The sequence below is a fragment of the Sarcophilus harrisii genome, chromosome 6 (assembly GCF_902635505.1).
Source record: "Sarcophilus harrisii chromosome 6, mSarHar1.11, whole genome shotgun sequence".
NCBI classification, from domain to species: domain Eukaryota; kingdom Metazoa; phylum Chordata; class Mammalia; order Dasyuromorphia; family Dasyuridae; genus Sarcophilus; species Sarcophilus harrisii.
In genome coordinates, this window is record NC_045431.1 from 140,181,068 (window position 1) to 140,200,459 (window position 19,392).

At 33.6% G+C, this 19,392-nt stretch overlaps 1 protein-coding gene across 2 annotated transcripts in view; it reads right to left on the minus strand.

The window, feature by feature from the left end:
- UNC5C (unc-5 netrin receptor C) overlaps positions 1-19,392 on the minus strand; it is a 407,070-nt gene that overhangs the window by 117,551 nt on the left and 270,127 nt on the right. For both annotated transcript variants that reach the window (XM_003772864.4, XM_031941564.1), the window contains exon 4: positions 13,941-14,044. In XM_003772864.4, coding sequence (XP_003772912.1) covers positions 13,941-14,044 — 104 coding nt within the window. The remainder of the gene's footprint in view (positions 1-13,940; positions 14,045-19,392) is intronic.

The following is a 19,392-nucleotide window of genomic DNA, read 5'->3' on the forward strand; positions in this document are numbered from 1 at the left end:
TCCAGTTTTAACTTCTAAATTTCAAAGTGATCTCAAACTGTGAAGCTTAGATTGCACTGGTTCTTAGATATACAACAACTAGCTTGTAACAAAGAAAGTAAATGAAAAAGGGGGAATTTATTGTATATCAATAGCAACACTGTTATGAAATAAGTGAAGATGAATCAGGAATATATAATTTAAATTTTTCTTAGAACACACATTGGGGGAAAAAGTAACAGGAAAAGTTTATTAGTAAAATATAGCTTGGGTACTACCAGGGATAAAGTATGTTTTCTAAAATGGCTACAAATATTTGACAAACACAAATTGTAGCTGGGTTCCCTTAGACACATTCTACAATCCTCATATCTCATTGAGGGGGGTATAGATAACAGCTGAGGACAATGTGGAAGTGCTACCTGCCCATGGAATTTTGATGATGTGCTAACACTAATAAAAATGAATGACTTTTCCCTAGAGATATCTCTAGCTGTATTCTCCCTTCCTTATTTCCTGATCTTTTTTTTTGTGTAATTAAGTCAAGTAGGACCACATGCATCATACCATTTCCCTTCCTAACAAATTGTACTAAAAAAAGATAAACATTTTGAAACACCTGAATTTCCAAAGAAATCTCCCCTCCTACAGCTAATAAGTGTCTGAGGCCAGATTTGAACCCAGGAAAATGAGTCTTTCTTATTTCTCCACATTTTGTTCCTACTACCTAATACTCCAAGAAACACCAGACCTCTCAGAGCAGAGGTTAGGCCTAAGTGAAGTATGAATACCAACAGGTAAACTTTGTGGAATCCACAAAAAAACAAGTCCTGGAGGCATCTGGGATTAGAAACTTTCTTCTTAAAGAAAAAGGGGGTTGAAGAAGTTTAACAGGCATAAGAGAAGATTGAAGGACCTTCTACTGTCAAAGGAAACAAGGCACAGCTGTGCTGAGCAGACTCCTCTAGCCAGGGAGAAATGCAATCAGTAGTAGAGGGGCTGAAACAGAAACCAGGAATTCTGTGCTTGCAAGTAAGCAGAATTCCTGGTTTCTGTTTCAAGAAAGACAGGACAGTGGTGTTTGCAGACAAGGGAGGGACCAAAGGAAATAAGATTATTTGGTGGACTCCATAACCAGGACCTGTAGCCAAAGTTTAAGAGTAGAGAGGAGTCCCCCAAGGCTAAGCCTTGGGACAGAAATCAGAAATAACAGCAAGAAGGAGCTCCTTTGGGACATAATTCCTCAAACTAATAGCTGCTAAAACTAAAACTAAAACTAAAAATGCAAAGGAGAAAGGAGAAAGAACCCAACCACAGATAGTTAATATGGGGATATGTAGAAATATTACCAGTTCTTTTACGACTATCATTTTCATTTGGGTAGTTTAAAAGAAAGACTTGGTTTGAGCCAAGAATGATGGGATGACTTTAAAAAAAAAACATAAAAATGTTTGGGGAGAGGAAAAAAAGAAGCAATTATCTCAGACAATGAGATAAAAAAAAAACAAAACAAAACCCTAGAAACCCTAGTTGGGGGAGAGTGGGCAGTATTGAAACCTTATTCTACTTGGTAATGGATTTAAGAGGGAACAACATATAGAGATAAAAGGTATAAAATTCCTCTAAATTTAGAAAGAAATTAGAGGACAAGGGCATAGGGTAGGGAGAGGGGTGAAGGAGGTATTCTTGGAAGGGTAGGTAGGTTAAAGAATAGGAGAGCAAGAGAGTAGGTAGAAGTAAACAGAAGTGGAGGGATAATAATACAGTGAGAAGGATAGAAAGGAAAAATAGGAAGGAGGAAAATATACAAGTAATTAGAATGTGAATGAAAGGAATTTTCTCATATAAAAATATTTTTTTCTCATATAAATTTTCTCATATAAAAATCATATAAAATGATTGTTTTAACAAATGAATTTAGATCTCAATAATTGCAGAAATATTTATTGTTTATGGGTAGGTAAAGTCAACATAATAAAAAAACTGTAACAATTTTACCTATTTAAATTTATGTAGTGACATTCCAATTAAATTAAAAAAATTTTACTGTTAGAAAAAATAGTAATAATTAGAAGAATAAAAGGTCAAGAACTTCAAAGAAAAAGGGAGAAAAAAGATATGAAGGAAGCAGATTCAGCAGTGTCAGATCTTAAATCATATAAAGTGAGAGTATTGTTGAAATTTATAAAATGCATAATTATGATTATTTTAAATACAATTTTTTTGTATAAATAAAATCTATACAGCAAAGAAGAGAAAGAATGTAGAAAAATGGGAAGAAAAACTTTTATAGACATTCTCTCAGAATCTGTGTTGAAATATTGCTGTAGTGTATGAAAAGATGAGCTGGTTGACTTAGAAAAACATGAAAAGAATTGGACATATGAAAAAAGATGCTATCCATTTCCGGAGAAATTGATGACAAGTGGAAACCAGCATAGTATAGTCTTATGTATATGTGTATACATGTGTATGTTTATAGACAATGTATATGTATGTAGATAGTGTATATAGTATGCATATATATAGATGTGTGTATATATTAAGATTAATATATTGTAGTTGCATTGATAAAATTTTTGAATGTGTTCTGGTAACCTAATTTAGATAATAATTTATGCAATTTTTAGTTACTTTCTACTAATTTTTATTTTTCTTATATAAAGAAATTCTGATGATTTTGTAAATTTATTTTATATTCTGTTATTTATTGAAGCTATTATTTTTCTCAATTAATTTCTTGACTCTGTGGCTTTATAAGCAAATGATTATGTGTCTTTGTTTTAAAATTCCTCCTCTCCCATTTTTTTAAACAGGGAAAACTTCTAGGGATTCTTTATTTCAAATCATGCTTGGTTTTTTGATTTAGATATATATTTTAAGAAAATTAAAAAAAAAAGACAATCTAAAAATGGACTCTATGCTATGATTTACAAGCTTTTAACATAATCATGTAATTTTGTTTGTTTTTATTTTTAATATCACCAACAGTGTTGATTATTTTCCAAATATGAGACTCATCCTTGGATTCCTGATAAAAATCCAATTATCAATGTAATGAATAACTTTGGGGTATATTTCTTCAACCTTTTTTGCTAATCTTTTAAATATTTATTTAAATAAATATTAATCTATCGTTTTCTTTCTATGTTTTATTTTCCTGATTTATGTATTAGGAGCACATTTTTCATATTAAAGCAATTCTGTAAGTTCTTTTTCAATTATCGATGATAATTTTAGAAATACATATGTTAATTGATCTTTAAACAAAGAAAGGTTCTTCAGAATTTGCAATACCCAACTATATGGTAGAAAAACTAAGAATTCAATGAAAATAGATGATTAACTACGAAAATATAATATACTTATGTTAACAACATGAAAGAGATCCTATGCAACTCTTCCAAATTTCCCTTTAACTGTGAGCATCTTTGATTCTTTGATTTATTCAGTAAACATGTGCTAACAATTATTGCATATGATTAGAGTAGGTAAGTAATGCTTTTTCTTGAATTAAAAAAATTATAATAGTCATTTATGCAGAGAACTTACAATAAACAGATAAAATAAAATTATAATAACAATAAAACTATACACAAGAGATCACATGTTATAGTACGATATATGTTGTGTACACTAGATAGTAAAAAAGGCAGCATGGGATGAGGGATAGGAACTAGCCTCTCAATGCTTTTGAGATATGTTCAAATCCTGATTTTGTCACATATTGTCTATGTGACCAATGTCCCAGGCAACTCTCTAAGACCTCAAATTGCACATTAGTTACTTAACTGGATTGGTAAAGGGAGTTTCTTCACTGAGAGATCTTATATTAACAAAATCATATATTTCAACAAATAATAAAATGCAATTTCTTTATCAGTGCAAAAATCTCAAGAAAATTAAATATAAAAAATAATAATTTTGTTGTTTTTCAGTCATGTTTGACTCTTCATAACCCCATTTGGGGTTTTGTTGACAAAGATACTGGGGTTTGCCATTTCCTTCTCTAGCTCATTTTACAGATGAGGAAATAGAAGCAAATAGGATTAAATAACTTGCTGAGACTCACATAGCTATTAAGTGAATGAAGCTGAATCTGGGTCTTCTTGACTCTAGGTCTATTGCTTTATCTACTGTGTGGTCTAAAAGAGAAACTTGGTGTACAACTGTGCAGGCTTACTTTCCATAAAAAGAGATGAATGATAATGACAATGAACAAACAAAAATAAGTATATGAACAAATGAATGAACAAATAAATAATCAAATATTAAAAGTAATTAAGCAAGTGAGTGAATGAATGAATAAGTTAATTTTTAAGCTCAGATTCAATGTAGATTTTTCATGAAAATCATCAAAACTATGTGACATGTCAATAGGCTAAAGAGATTTAACATGTAATACCTAGAAAGATATGATAAAACAGGCAGAAAAATACACCAAAATCTCATTATTCTTCATCAACTAACAGAAAACAAATCCCTCCATTACCAATGTGAACCCTAAAATTTCCTTTAGAATCCACTCAATAAACTGTACTAAGAATCGGAGCATTATTACAGATGTCCCAGAAGTCTGGCCCATGCACAGAGTGTATCGCCACATGAATGAAAGTAGACATCTTGCTTCTGGTAGAGTATGTAGTAGCATGTAAAAGAAGTGACTTGGAGAGACTTGTAGCATATGTCTAGATAATTATTTAACTGATTCTGAATACTATGAACATTAAGAATAGAAGGCTCCAGCCTAATATTTCTTGGCTGTGTGACTCTGGGCAAGTCACTTAACCTCAATTGCCTCAGCAAAAAACAAACAAAAAAACAAACAAAAAAAAACAACTAAATAAATAAGTAAGTAAGTAAGTAAGTAAAATAGAAGGCTCTTTGGCTACAGGACTATTCAAAAGGCCTCCTTCCATGTCTTTCTCTTCCCTTAATCATTTTGGCTTTTCTGTTTGCAGTTGAACTTTCACTTCCAATTCCTGGTGAGAAACTCAAGCCATGACCTCTTTTTATCTACTCCACTTTATGGAAACCTAATGACCAGTTGTAGTAATCTAACATTCAGAAAGGGCAGCCAGAGCCTTCAGGCTCCCAGCCTACAATTGCCTGTTTATAACATAGCCCCATAAATTTCAGGAATATTTTTTGAGAGATATCACCACATCAAACATTAATATCCCCCCCAAATCCATCAAATGGAAAGTTTTCAGAGTATAGAGCTGTAGTGGAAGGAAATCAAAACCACACATGAAGAGAAGAAAATGGTTACCATTCATTCCTATGTGCTGCCATAGTCTTGCCTTATATTTCAGTATCAGGGGTTTCTCAGTGGCCTAGAGTCAAGAAAGTAAAATCTGGCTTCAGAAACTGTATAACCTTGGACAAGCCACTTAACCTATGTTTTCTTCAGTTTCTTCAACTATAAAATAGCACATAGCTCACAGGGTTATTGTGAGAATCTGCTGAGATAATGCTTGTAAAATATTACTATTATAAAATAAAAGTGCCTAGAATGTAGTAGATACTTAATTCTCCCTTCCCATCTGTTCCTGGGGTTGTCCTGAGGAACTTTCTCCAAGTATTTAAAAGATAAGATCATATCACACAACTTTCGTTATGTTACAAGACTGGTTATTTTATCCACAATTCACCACAGGTTAAGCTGTAAATCCAATTTACTGACAGATAAATGTGTAAAAAAAGAAAAAAAGTGCATTTAATTTCTTTAGCAAAACTGTTAACTGAGGCTGTTCTTGCAATGAAAGTAGGTTCTTCTAGTGCCATTTGGTTTTCTGAATTTCTTCCTTTGGGAGACATGGAGAAAAACTGATGACCATATATGATACAATTTTTCTATCCTTGGTCTTCTATGTTACTAAAGCTAATTCACATGTCATAAGTTCTAGCAGTGTTTCAGACAGTGTACAATCCAAATGCTAATAATGTGCAGGGCACCTTGCAGTTTTCTTCTTTTCCATTCTATTCCCTTGTGAAAGACAGATGTGTTGTGTCTAATTATTCACTGATTGGTATCGGGAGATACATTAACATAATTGGCATATTTGTTCTAATTAACAGAGGGAAACTGCCACATGCCACCCAACATGAAAAGTGAATCCAGGAAAAATCTGCAGAAGTCAAAACTAGTCTCCATCAATTCAGAACAGTTTGATAGGACAAGAAATTATTCCAAAGATCATGGTTCTTTTAGAGTAGAAGAATTAGATGAGGCTGTATTAATCAAAAAAATAATTATATAAAAGAGGAAAGTTGGTATGTGCCAATTGTCAATATACAGGCAACCAAGTCAATATACTAGGAATATTAGCTAGAAGTTGAAACTTCTTGCCAAGCTCTATTACCTAAGTATAGAAATTAGCCTGAATCATTTGATATCATTTTAACAATGCACACTAGATGGATCTAAAAGATACTTTCACCTTACTTTATTGAGTCATGTGTGTCCCCTACAGCCCCTCAATAGATAGTGCCTGGGCCCATTTTCAACCAACCTTCAACATTCTAGCACTATTTTTATCATATTGCTTCCAACCACCAGCAATGTGTATTTAAGGGGTTTAATGGTTTTTTCATTGCCTATATTTTAGAGACAAAAATGAGCACACTCTATTCAAAGGAATGATTTAATAGCAAATACAGACTTTTTAAAGGACAAAAACCAAAAATACATTTATCAAAATGTATTGCATTCAATGAGAAAGATCATAGCCCAGAAAGAAGGCCTCCTAATTATATCCTGGAGTCCTGTTGTGCTAAGTTCCCTCCTAGCTCTTCCAGGAAAAGGTAGAAATATTATGATGCATATTGTATTATTAGATATTTCAGATATAAAAACTCTCATTTTAACCTCTATCCATTGTATATAATCCATTTTTCATCAACAAGCAACACTATGTATATTTTTAAATTTTTAAAAAATAATGACATGTAAGCAACTTGAAATTTTATCTCTAGAAGATTGTCAAAAAAAAATTTGGGTTGGGAATGAGATGGCAAGTGAAAACTTAATTGACATTAAGCTTGGTTGCTGTTACTTTTGTCTGAGCTGCCAAAAGAACGAATTTGTTTTTCTGCTGAGGAAACACTCCCTTAATTGCACATATGTCCAAGTTCATTGCTTTGGAGAACTAAATTCCCATATACCATGGGAACTAATCTGTCCCGAAATCCCATAAATTCAACTGCAAAGCATTAAGTTATTCAATCAGCATCGAAGGAAATCAGCATTCATTTTAAAATAGCCTATTTAGTGATATGTGTGCCCTTGTAGTTTATATCTGAGCTTTTATAGGTAGAGGAAACTCTCTTTATTAATTCAGCACCTGTTCTGCCTGAGGATAAGAGAGATTCAATGACCTGTCAAAGGTCATACAATCAGTATTTGTCAGGGGATGAAAGTGAACCCAGTTCTTCCTGATTGTAAAGCCACTTACTTCTACCCATTAAACCATACTGCATCTCAAACAATTATAAAGCATCTATCAGAAGCCTGTTATATACCATGCAGTGTTCAGTGCTGGAAGGAAATATAAAGACAAAAAAAAATACTTCCTGCCCTGAAGGAATTAATTTTCTTGGGACATATACCAAAGAAATTTACATAAAACACTGAAAACTAGTCAAAAACATGCATTTATTAAGCACCTACTATGTACCAAAAATTATTCTGAGGATATAGGAGAAAAAATTAAATAGTTTCTCCCCTCCTGGAGTCCTCATTTTGTTGGAGGATAAAAACTGCATTAAGACTTTGGAGAAGATGTATATATAAAATTAATATAAAGATCACTAGTTTTTGAGCAGATGAAAGTTTCATGTACTTAAGCTGAACTTGAAGAAAACCAGGACTTCTAAGAGGCAAAGATCTAGAGAGATGATAAAGGTAATCAAGATAAAGGTTTTTAACAAGAAGATAAAGGTCATTATCAAATGTTACAGAGAAATTAGGAAGAATGAGTATTAAGGAAAGGCTGTTAGATTCTGCAATTAGAAAGTCACTAGAAATTCAGAAAGTTTAGAACAGACTAAAGGCAGAAGTAGGAACACTAGAAGAGAAAAGTTTTTGAAAGAATAAGTGAGAATAGGAGGAGAAACAAAAGATGATAGCCAATGTAGATGGAAGGTTCAAATATAGAGGAGACATGGGTATAAGGGAAGACACCAAGAAAGGAAGCATATATAAAAAGAGATTGAAGATTAGAAAGATAAAGGCAGGTTTAAAGGAGTACCATAGAAGGTAAGGGGAGAGAAAAGAACAACAGTCACTGTTGAGATAAATGGAACAGAAAGTGAATTAGAGAGGTATATGGAGAGGTTGGGTCAAACCTGAAATAAGGAAGGCTCATCTTCCTGAGTTCAAATCTGGCCTCAGATATTTATTAGATGGGTGACCCTGGACAAGTCACTTCATTCTGTTTACCTCAATTTTCTCATCTGTAAAATAAGCTGAAGAAGGAGAAGGATTTCTTTGCCAAGAAAACCTCAAATAGGGCCAACAAAGAGTCAAATATGACTGAAAAAAGGACTGAACAATAACAATGATTGCCCTGTTACAGTGAGGGCACAACTGAGATTAGATCATATAAATAGGTATTGGATCTTGTCAGCATAGTTTCAACAACTTTCTGCAGCTCTGTTCAACAGCATATGAAAAGGAAGAGAGGAAGAAGAGAGTAGGAACTATCCAAAATTTCATGAGCTGTGGTAAGTCAACAATGGATTTAAAAGTAGAAGAAGGTTGGAAAGAGAAAAGCATCTCCAAATCAGGGGTGATGACTTGGGAAAATACTTATGAGTGGAGGAAGATTTGGAAACAACAGTGATAAAGAATAGATTTAGAAATAGGTACAGGGAGAGATAGAAAGATAAATTATGATCGAATAAATAAGTTTCAGGGTTATTGAGTATGTGAGTGAATAGTATCACAATTCTTTTGTGTATGTGTGCTAGGAAAAAAAAAGTAATTCATGTGAGTGAAATACACTGAGAAATAAGGGGCTTAGGGAATACCAACATGTTTGATAACTCCCCAAATATGAGAATGGATGTTGGGATGAAGGAAATTGTGAGCTAGGTATTGAATTTATAGAGAAAGGAGGAAGAATGATAAAAATGTACAGAATCTGGAAGGAATAATCAGTTTAGATAAAATAAATTTCAACAGTGAGCGCTTGCCAAGTGATAACAGAAGAGTCTAGAAGTGCTAATGGGGAACATGGAATATTCTGATTCTCTCTCTGAGACTAGTGAGTTAAGGTGCATAAGAAATGTGACACCAGAAAAGAAAAAAAGCACCAGGAAAGAAAATCAAGGATTCAGTATCATACAGAGGGAGTCAGGAGTCAGTCAATGCCAGAAAAAGGAAAGAAGAGGTGAAGAAGTTTAAAATAAAAGTAAATGTGTTAACTTCCAGCACTTGGCATGGTGTTAGCCCACAGAAGGTGCTTAATAAATGCTAGCTAATTGACTAATTATTCATTATAGAGGCAGGGAGATTTGAAGTGAGATACTGTGTGTGATGGGGAGCATTGGGCTAAAGGAGATAATGAGCGAGTAGGTATTAAGGCTTAGGAAGTAGAGATATTCCTGGAAGTTATGATTTCAGCATCATGGGAAGACTTAAAAGGAACAGAAATATATTAACCAATAGGGAACAGACCCAAGAAGAGTATCTGGATGCAAGGGACTCTTGCCATTGAAGGCAGATTAGAAGATTTAAGATTTTACACTGGCCCAGTAATCATTGCAATTAGTTAATTGTCTGACTGAGCCTCTGTTATAGAAAAGTTGCCAATCTGCATGGGTGGAAGCCGTTTCTATGCTGGAAGTTGCTGATAATGGGTCCAGAACACAAAAGGGAAGAAAATACTAAAAACCGAACCACAGGACCGATGATCTCACAATTTATAATTCCTCATTCTAGTAAGAAATTCCAACTGAGAGCACTGTGTAATGAAAGCAATATTTCCTCCAAATCAATATTCAGGTTAACTTCTTCTACTTTTCTCTATAAAACCTCTCTTGCCTGAAGAGCATATACAATGCTGCAGGGGCAACAATATACCTGCATGGAAATTCAGGCACATGGAGTAACAATTAGAAATAACAGCAGCAAAACATAAAGCAACTCGATGAAACAAAGCAAACAATAGTCATATTAATAATCAATTAGATAGAGGTGACCACTTGATGCCAAATATTTTTAAGTCTCCTGCTGCTGCTATCAGCTTTTTATCCCCTGGCAGCATCCCATTGAAAAGAGTTTGTTTCATGTTTACTCAGAATCAGCAAAATAATCTATTTCTTTTCACCTCACTCATATTTTTCCCACTTGCTAATTAAAGATGCAAATGTTGATAAATATGATGGTTTCTAAACACAACTGGGTCACTAAGTTGTACACTGTTCCCTGTTCTTCATTAAACTCCTATGAGAGACAGTTCAGTTATAATTAGATAGGCAATTATCACCTTGTTAAGGTATGACAAAAAACACATTTTCAATTAATATTAAGTTTTATTGCTTATGCCATATTAACTAATTTTAAATCCACTGATAATTTTGATCTCTGACTTATGTAAAGGAGACAATTACATGAAACTGTATTCTGAGTGTTTTTTTCCCTGGCTCACCATATGATCTCAACATTTTTGTTTCATCTCTGGCATGAGCAAAAATGAGCAGTGCAGATTCACAGCTGTTCTGAAACTAAAGTTTGTAACTAAATTAATCCCTTTACTTCCCAGAGAAACTGAGATGTATCTGTGAAAACTGAAGTACCATCATCACTAGAAGGAAGGATAGTGTCCTTGACTCACTATAAACATTTATTTAAGAAATTCTATTTAATTTGTATTGTTTGTTTTGAGACTGCATTAGCTACATATTTCAGTTCTAGAACAGGATTAGTAGAAACAACATTCAGGAAAGAATTTTAAAATTTAAAACATTTTAGAATAATATTTTTAAGTAGTCTTAATCACTTAATATTTTAAATTTGTCCAATATGAACATGCACCTTAAAAAAATGAAACAATGAAAATACAATTATAATAAGTGCATCAAATATGGAAAAAAAATAACAGTTTATTGGGATGCTGGAAGATTATGAAATAGAATACATTAGATATTCATTGGCCTGAAAAGGGATGGGGAAGAGAGAGAATATCACTGAATATCTAAAAAAGATTTTGTGCAAGGTTTTTTGTTTTCTCCATACATATACAAGCATTAATATTAATTTGATGTACTAAAGGTCTGTCAGCAATGAAATAAACAACAAATATATTTTGAAAACCTACTATGTGCCTCACACTAGACTATGGAATAGTCTATGGAATATTTGTTACAATTGTTAAAAGTTCAATCCCTTACTTCTTTTGGACTATTAGCTGTTCTTCTAGATGATTCTGTAACTGTTTTGGCTTTGGCTACGAAGAATCTTAATTCAAATGATTTCTCTGCTGGTCAAGTCACTTAACCTATCTGGACCTCAATTTTCCTATTTAGAAAATGAGGGGTTTGGATTAAAGTCCTTTTTAACGTAAATCTATGAGTCCACAATTCTTTTAAGAATTATACTTCTATTTAACAATGCTTCTCTACTTTAGGAATAGTTTTCAAACAAATAAATGAAGTATTAAACAAAGAATACATCCATCTCTAAATTAAAGTAATCATGTAATCCTTCAACCTACCAAGCTACCCTTCATCTTTTTCTTTTTTAAATTTATTTCACTCTCTTGAGCAAATGGCAGTAATAAAGTGTCACATTAAGATATTCATTAGCTTCTGGTCTTTGTGATTATAATAGTGTTGAAAAGAGTCTACACAGAAGCTATCTTAGGCTGCTTGCCAGCATATGTGCTTGATCTCTCTTATGACTTCAAAAAGGAGAAAGAAAAACACATTAAGAATAGTTCTTTTTAGTGTCAAATGGGTATATGATTTTTGAGCCTGCCAAGTGTTAATTGGTCTCTTCCCCGATGATGGTACAAATAAAATTCACAGCCAATTAGCTTGCAGCCATAGATCTTTACTACTTGACAAAGTATACCACTCTGTTATGGAGCTTAGAAAAGATGTGTACTTATTAGGATTTCTTCTCACTGGATATTTTTGCTAAGATCAGTTCACTCTGAGATATATAGAGCTATAATTATATAAGTAGACAGACAGACAGATAGATAGGCAGACAGACAGATGGATAGATAGATAGATAGAGAGACAGACAGACAGACATACTTCTTCTGTGCTATGTTTTGATTTTTAATGTAGTAATGTTGGAAGAGGTTTACATTTGACTTTTGAAAAAATACAGCTAAGGATACAGCTGTAGCCATAAAGATATCTACTGATGAAATATTGACAGACAATAAAAGTATTGCCAGGGTATCAGATTTTCCACTGTTTCATGGACTAACTGTAACCATGACTAAGTCTCAGATCTGAGAAGCATGTCAGATTCAATATCACTTCTAAGGAAATACCTTAGTACCTTTTAAGGAAATACTTTTATGAAAAGGTAATAAAAATACCTCTAGGAGTGTTGCCATGTATTTTCTATGTGACATGTACAAATGCAAATGTGAAACCCAAAACAAAGCTTCAGATTAATGTGAGGTTCTTAGATAATTTATTAATAAGTTGTTTATAAGTGAAATAAATGTGTTTTTGCTTTCACCTCCTAAAATAAAAAAGGGGATGGAGTCCTAAAGTTACTGATTTGTTAACTTAATTTTTTGTTTTCTGAAAATTCTGATGTTCTCAAAAGCTCTAACTTCCTTTAGAATGGGGAGCTAAAGCACTTAATGCTTTTGATAAATCATTCTGCTATAGGGATGGTCTCAATTTATTATTACTTAGAAATGATTTCTTTTATATGGTAGAAAGGAAATAAAAGTCACTGAAAATAATAAACTTTTAGGTAATGCAATGTAATTAGCAACTTGAAAGTTAACTGTTAATATAAAACCCTTTGTTATGTTGACTTAGTGAATGTCCTAGTCTAGAGGTCATTAACTGAGATGTGACCAAACTTTCAATAAAGAGTATGGTATGTTTTTTTTCCTTTATCATCTGAGAGGAATGAGTTGTAAGATTTTTAAATGACCAATTAGCATAACAAATGCTAGAAGATTGATTTTACTCACTATTCTACTATAAAATTTGGGAAGTCATTTATCAGACCTCTCCAGAGTGGCATATACTAAGCAAAAGCATGTGTAAACATTTCTACATATGAAAAAACCAAAAATCAACATGTTTTGATTATTAAACATGACTAGAAAAAGGTTTTGATCTGAACTAATTTAATGATGAGTGGTCAGAAGATTTCTGTGACACCTCTTTTATTAACAGAAATAAAGCAGAAAATAGTAGAAATAAACATATGCAATAAATGTTGGGCTAATCTTTCTTGAGTTAAGAAGCTAATACCCACACACATATGCACCAGCTAATTCCTTTACCCAAACTAGTGTTTGCTGTCATGTAGCAATTTTTAAGTTTGTCAGTGAAATAATCATAAAAACATTCACAATAATATAGTTTCAAACTTGCACTGCCTCAATGGATCCTATTCTTTTGATGACAAAACAAAAGAAAACAAAACAAAAACAGTGATATATACATATATCAGATAGCTTACTTACCAGGTGTCAGATAAAATATTGCAATGTTCCATTTTCTTGAAAGGGACTGAAAAGGGAAAAAAACTAGGCTGCCTGTAGCCCTGTCCAGTGAGGTATTCTAATTGACTCCCAAGTCATTAATCAGTTTCCAATCAATCTATTTTGCCAGAAGCAGGCAGTTAGGACTCCATTATCACCCATTTATCATGCCATACCTTAATTCACTGCACCATTAGCCATGGATTAGGCCTCAATTAGGGTAATTAAGTGCCAGTTGCTAAATGCAGAAAATTGTTGGTCACTCACCTCAGCCATGGGTATGCCTTCAGGTGGGCGACACTGGAGCAGGACTTCCTGTTCCAAGGATACTTCCTTTCCTAAAGGTTCTTGTTCAAAAGTCTTCCGAAGATCTGGAAAACATAGGTGGAACAGTGTGTGTGTTTCAATTAGGTTAACAGCTGTTCACTGTTAGAAAGTGTGGTGGCAACCTGTGGTGTTGTTAATATTGTTTTTATGACTACTATCATTATTACTCTACTAGAAATTTAGATAATTTGCATTGGGAATTATGATACATACATATAAATAAATATATGTAAACACATGCATACACATATAAACACAATGCATATATAGGCATATATAGTGGACTAGGACTATACAAATATACATGTGGATTACATCTATATTTTTGTTACAGTGAATGATGTAGAAAAACTATTGTAGAAACCAGTATCAATATATACTAATTGTCTGCTAAGATCTCTCCTCTATTAGTCTCTAAACTATTTTTCTAATAGTCTAATAATTATCTATCTATTAGAGGCTTGCTTCTCAGGCTTTTAATCAGAACATGCTATTATGTATATATAAGTGTTGGAAGGAGATAAGAGGACAATCTCAACCTGGAAGACCTGGGTTCAAATTTCACCTCTGATACTTACTGTCTCTCACTCTCTCCCCCTAACTACCCAAGATTTTAAAATATAAAGCAGTAGCTGATTTGCATTTCCTTACCAGGAAGCTATTTTATTGAAATAAAAATAACTATGCATGTTTGCTAAGGAAAATTGTTACAATATGATATTTTCTTCTTTGAATAGCTTAGTATTTTTATCTTTTGAGTATTTGTTGTCAGAATGAAAGGGGCCTGCAAATTAGTGTCTTTGATAACCCAATTTGTTCAATGATATTGACCATCTCTCTGGCCCCTTAGCTGATCTTGACTTAATAGGTTCAGTTCTCATTTCTTTCCAAACCCAACAAGTTTCTTATTTACATAATTCTTTTCCTCTTTTCTTATTTCAACTAAATCTTAAGGTTTCAGTATTCCTGAAGTCTTATGGTTCAGTTCTACCAAAAAAACCCAAAGTTCTGCTTTCTGCATTTTTGGGGGGAGTTGGGGACAGAGAGGAAATTAAGGTGAAGGGAGAAGAAAACTAAAGTCCTGTGATTACATCATGGTAAGAAATTATTTTCCTTTCCTTTCCAGAAGCTCTTTCTACTGACACAGATTTGTTGCACCTACTATGTGTCAGGCACTGTGCAATATTCCATTGCATAAAGACCAAAACAAACCAGTTCTTGTTCTCAAAGAGCTTATTTTATTATCATGGCTAAATTAAATCAACTTTACTTCCTTCACAAACAGACATCAGGAGTTATGGTTGCGATGGAAATCTATAATTAATTTTATAGATAGAAATACTTTGAAAAACAAACTTCATTTAAAAAAATAATACCTGCCATAACAATGGGTATTGAGAAAGTTATATGGCAAATGGATAGAGCACCACCCTTGGAGTTAGTAAAACCTGAGTTCCAATATGGCTTCAGACACTTATTAGCTCAGTGATTCTGAGCAAGTCACTTCACCCTGATTGCTTTGCAAAACCAAAACCAAACATAACAAAGGGTATTGATTGATATTATTCATAGACATTTTACACGTTCAATTCATTAAAATGATAATTTATTGGTTTTAACAGAGGGAATTAATTTTGAGAAATTTGAGAAATTAATTATTTCTCTTTCCCTTCATCCCAAAATCTAAATAAAATACATAGAAGGTATCATCTCAGCCTATTAAATCAATGTTTCATAAACTATATGCTGTTCTAAGTATAGCACTAATACTTTCAGGCTGGCTACTTCATTTAAAAGGTTCTCTGGAAGAAATCTGTACCTAAGTAAATCATTTTTGCAGTACATTTAATCCTATGGGAACTTCCTCATTGAAAGATTATTTAGAATAAATCTGACCACATATAGGGAGAGGATAGTCAAAAGACTCCCTACTTTTTGGTAAGCAAAAATAGGAATGGAAACTCTTGGAAAGGGGACAGTTACTGAGTTGATTATCATGAAAGGCAAGGGAACAGAATTCATTTTAACAGAACAGAAAACCACTTTACCAAATAATACAGTCCAATTCTGCCTGATTTGCAAAGGAGTGAACTGAGATCCAGAGGACTGAAATGAACTGCCCAGGGTCACACTTTTAGTTAATGGCAGATCTTGGACAGTAATTCTGGTGTTCTGCACCTATTTAATGATACCATTTTGCCTTTCTTACTTTTCCTGGAGAAGTAACATGGCATATGCTGAATTTGGAAAATATGACTTTAAAGCTTGCCTCTGACACTTGTTGGTTGTGTAACCAAGGCAAGTCAAAACCTTCTGAAGTTTCATCTATGAAATGGATTAGTCTCCCTTCCAATTCTATCCCTGTGATCTTATGATGCTTCTGTAATGCTGTAGTTCATTGTAGAAACTGTAGAAAACTCTTGTTTACAATTTCTTAATATTTTGCATATGAGAGCTGCTATTTTCCTCTTGAGGAAAACTCAACTCAACTTAAGCACAACTCAAGAGCACAGGATAAGTGAAATATCTGTGTGATGGGGAAAAATATTCTTGATAGCACAGCCTTATGTGATCAGTCAATAAGCATTAATTATAAATTCACTTGTCATATGCCAAGTGTTTGAAATAAAAAGGCAAAAATATACAAACTATCCAAAAAAATTGACCTCAAGAACCTTACATTCTAATGAGGGAAACAACATATAAACAACTATGGAATACAAAGATATAAACAGGGTAAATTGGAGCTGAGGGAAAGCTAAGCATTAAAGGGAGCATAGAAAGGTTTCTTGCAGAAGGTAGGAGTTTTAACTGAGTCTTGGAGAAAGCCAGTAAGCTAGGAGGCAAAGATGAAGAGGGAATAGGCAGAAAAAATGCAGGGAGAAAACTACCAAGAAGATGATTAACAGTGTCAAAAACATGAGTGAAGTTAAAAAAATATGAAGACTGAGAAAAGGCCATCACAGATATAGCAATTATATCATTGATAATTTTGAAGAGAATTGATTCAGTTGAGCAATGAGGCCAGAAATCAGATAATCACTTCCGGATAATAAGAGTTCTCCACTTGTTCACAGATAGGAATGACATCTTTATGACTACTGAATTGGGGGCCCTTAAAATAAAAAAAATATTAATATCAATGAATCTGAATATTCAAAAATAGTTAGGTTTAAGCTCTCATATGTCTAGATTACTGGGACAGTAATTGGTCTGCCTGGCTAAAACCTCTTACCATACATTGGTCTCTCCTTCTGATTGTCTCCTCCTAGAAATACTTATATATAGAATAAATTCAAAGGAAACTCCCAAGCCCTGCCAGGTCTTTCTTTCCAACCTGTACCCTATCTCTCTCTCTCAGGACTTTCCCCACAATGCTCCACATTGGATACTTTCATTCCCTATCTTGCTTTCCTTTCTTTTTCGGCTTCCTTTTATGCCTTTGAATTTTATTTCCCCCTCTTATAAATTTCTCAAGGGCAGTCTTTCTTTTGGCTAATTCTTATTTTCTCAGCATTCACACATAGGACTTGAAATGCAGTAAGCACTCAATAAATATGTGGTTTGATTTGGCCACTCTTGTCCATTCTCCACTCTGATGCTAAGGAAATCTTAAGTCCAGATCTGATCATGTGACTCCCCTAATCAATCTTTTTGATTTTTTATTGCTTCAAAGATAAAATATAAGCGCCTACTTTTACCTTTCAAAGGCCTACATAATCTGGTGCCAACTTATCTTTCAAGTCTCATGGGACATTATTGCTTTTCTTCCCACACTTCTGGAGCTAGCCAAATGTGTCTTTTTTTTCCTTCATGATACCCTCTGGAATGCACTCCTACCTTATCTTTGCCTCTTACAGTCCCTCTGGTCCTTTAAGATACAACTCAAGTACCATCATCTGCATGATGGCTCCCAGGATCCAGTGTCCTCTCCCCCAAACTACCTTGTATTAATTTGAATATGTGTATGTGTGCTTACATATACATAATATATTTTATTTATTCATTTTATATTTATAGAGTATTTTTATATATAATTGTCAACGTCTTCATTAGAATGTAAGCCTTTTTGCCATTATGGATTCTGTAATTTTTTTTTTTTTTTGACATTGGATTCTGTCCATTCTGTCATTTTTTTTTTTGTATATATATTCCTCAGTGCTTGCTTAATAAATACTTCATGATTGAATGGAAGTAGTAGGAATACTTCATTATTTGAAAGTCAAAAGACTTGAGTCTTATTAGTGGCTTTAGTAATATAATTTTCAGCTGACATCAGATTACTTTACAGGCATTTAGGAAAGAACATAATGACACCGTTCTTCCACTTGTCTCTAGCCAGAAACAGGACTCAGAAAAGGAGCTCCAGTGAGTCAAGTGACTGGAACAAATGAAACCTCAATTGACCCTCAGATATGGAACATAAGCAGATGGGCATGTGGAAACATGATGTTGCTACAAATTCAGAGGTGCAATTGAAAAGCAAGAAGAGACTCTTATAAGAAGAAAAATAACAACACATGACCCGACTAGACTGAAAGTAATACATTGGACCTAGACAAATTCCTTTTAAATCCTTTTAAAGGAATTTTCTATCTCTTTTCTTTCCTTCTCAGGGCCTGATGTATAGAGTAGTAACTGAAGGCAGTGCAACTCTGGAGCAAAGGAGAATGCAAGCAAGCATGTTGCTGTTTTTATCACCTCTCTAGTTCACACCCCTTTCCCCTGTTTTCTTCCTTGTTTGTTGCTAGAAAACTTGTCTGGTTCGAGGTCAAGGCAAACTCAACTTATATTCTCTAGGAGTTATCTTGTTCCATTCTTTTAAAAGCAACTTTATCGTAACTTCTAGAAGTCATTTTGATTGATTTCTTTTTAATATTTTTTGCATTTGAATTATCTCTCTCCCATCTTTCTCTCTGTCATGCTGTTTCTTTGTCTTTGTCTGTCTATCTGTTTCTCTCTCCAAACTATTTTCTAATTCAATGAGAATCGGTTTGAATTTACTATTTACCATTGCCAATGGCCTTGAGAAAAATGATGCTTATAAAAATATTCTTTCTACTTAAATTTGACCTCTTGGATAGGCTTATCTTGGTATATACTGTTATATTATAACAATAATAAAGGTGTGTGTGGGTGTTCAGGAGGACTAGCCCCTTTGTTGTGAGGTCTTGCCAAACTCTTTTCAGGGCTACTCATCTACCTTTGGTGTCTACCTGCTTCATTCAACTCAACTTTGGCAACAAGAAGCTATAATATGTGTAGTCACACCCCAAAAAACCCTCTTGAGAAATAGGCTAAACCAGGTTGAGAGTAACTAATAGGCCTCAATTCTGTGATTGTCTTCAAATCTGTCAGTGATTCAGGGGGATGGCTACTCCAGGAATGTGAA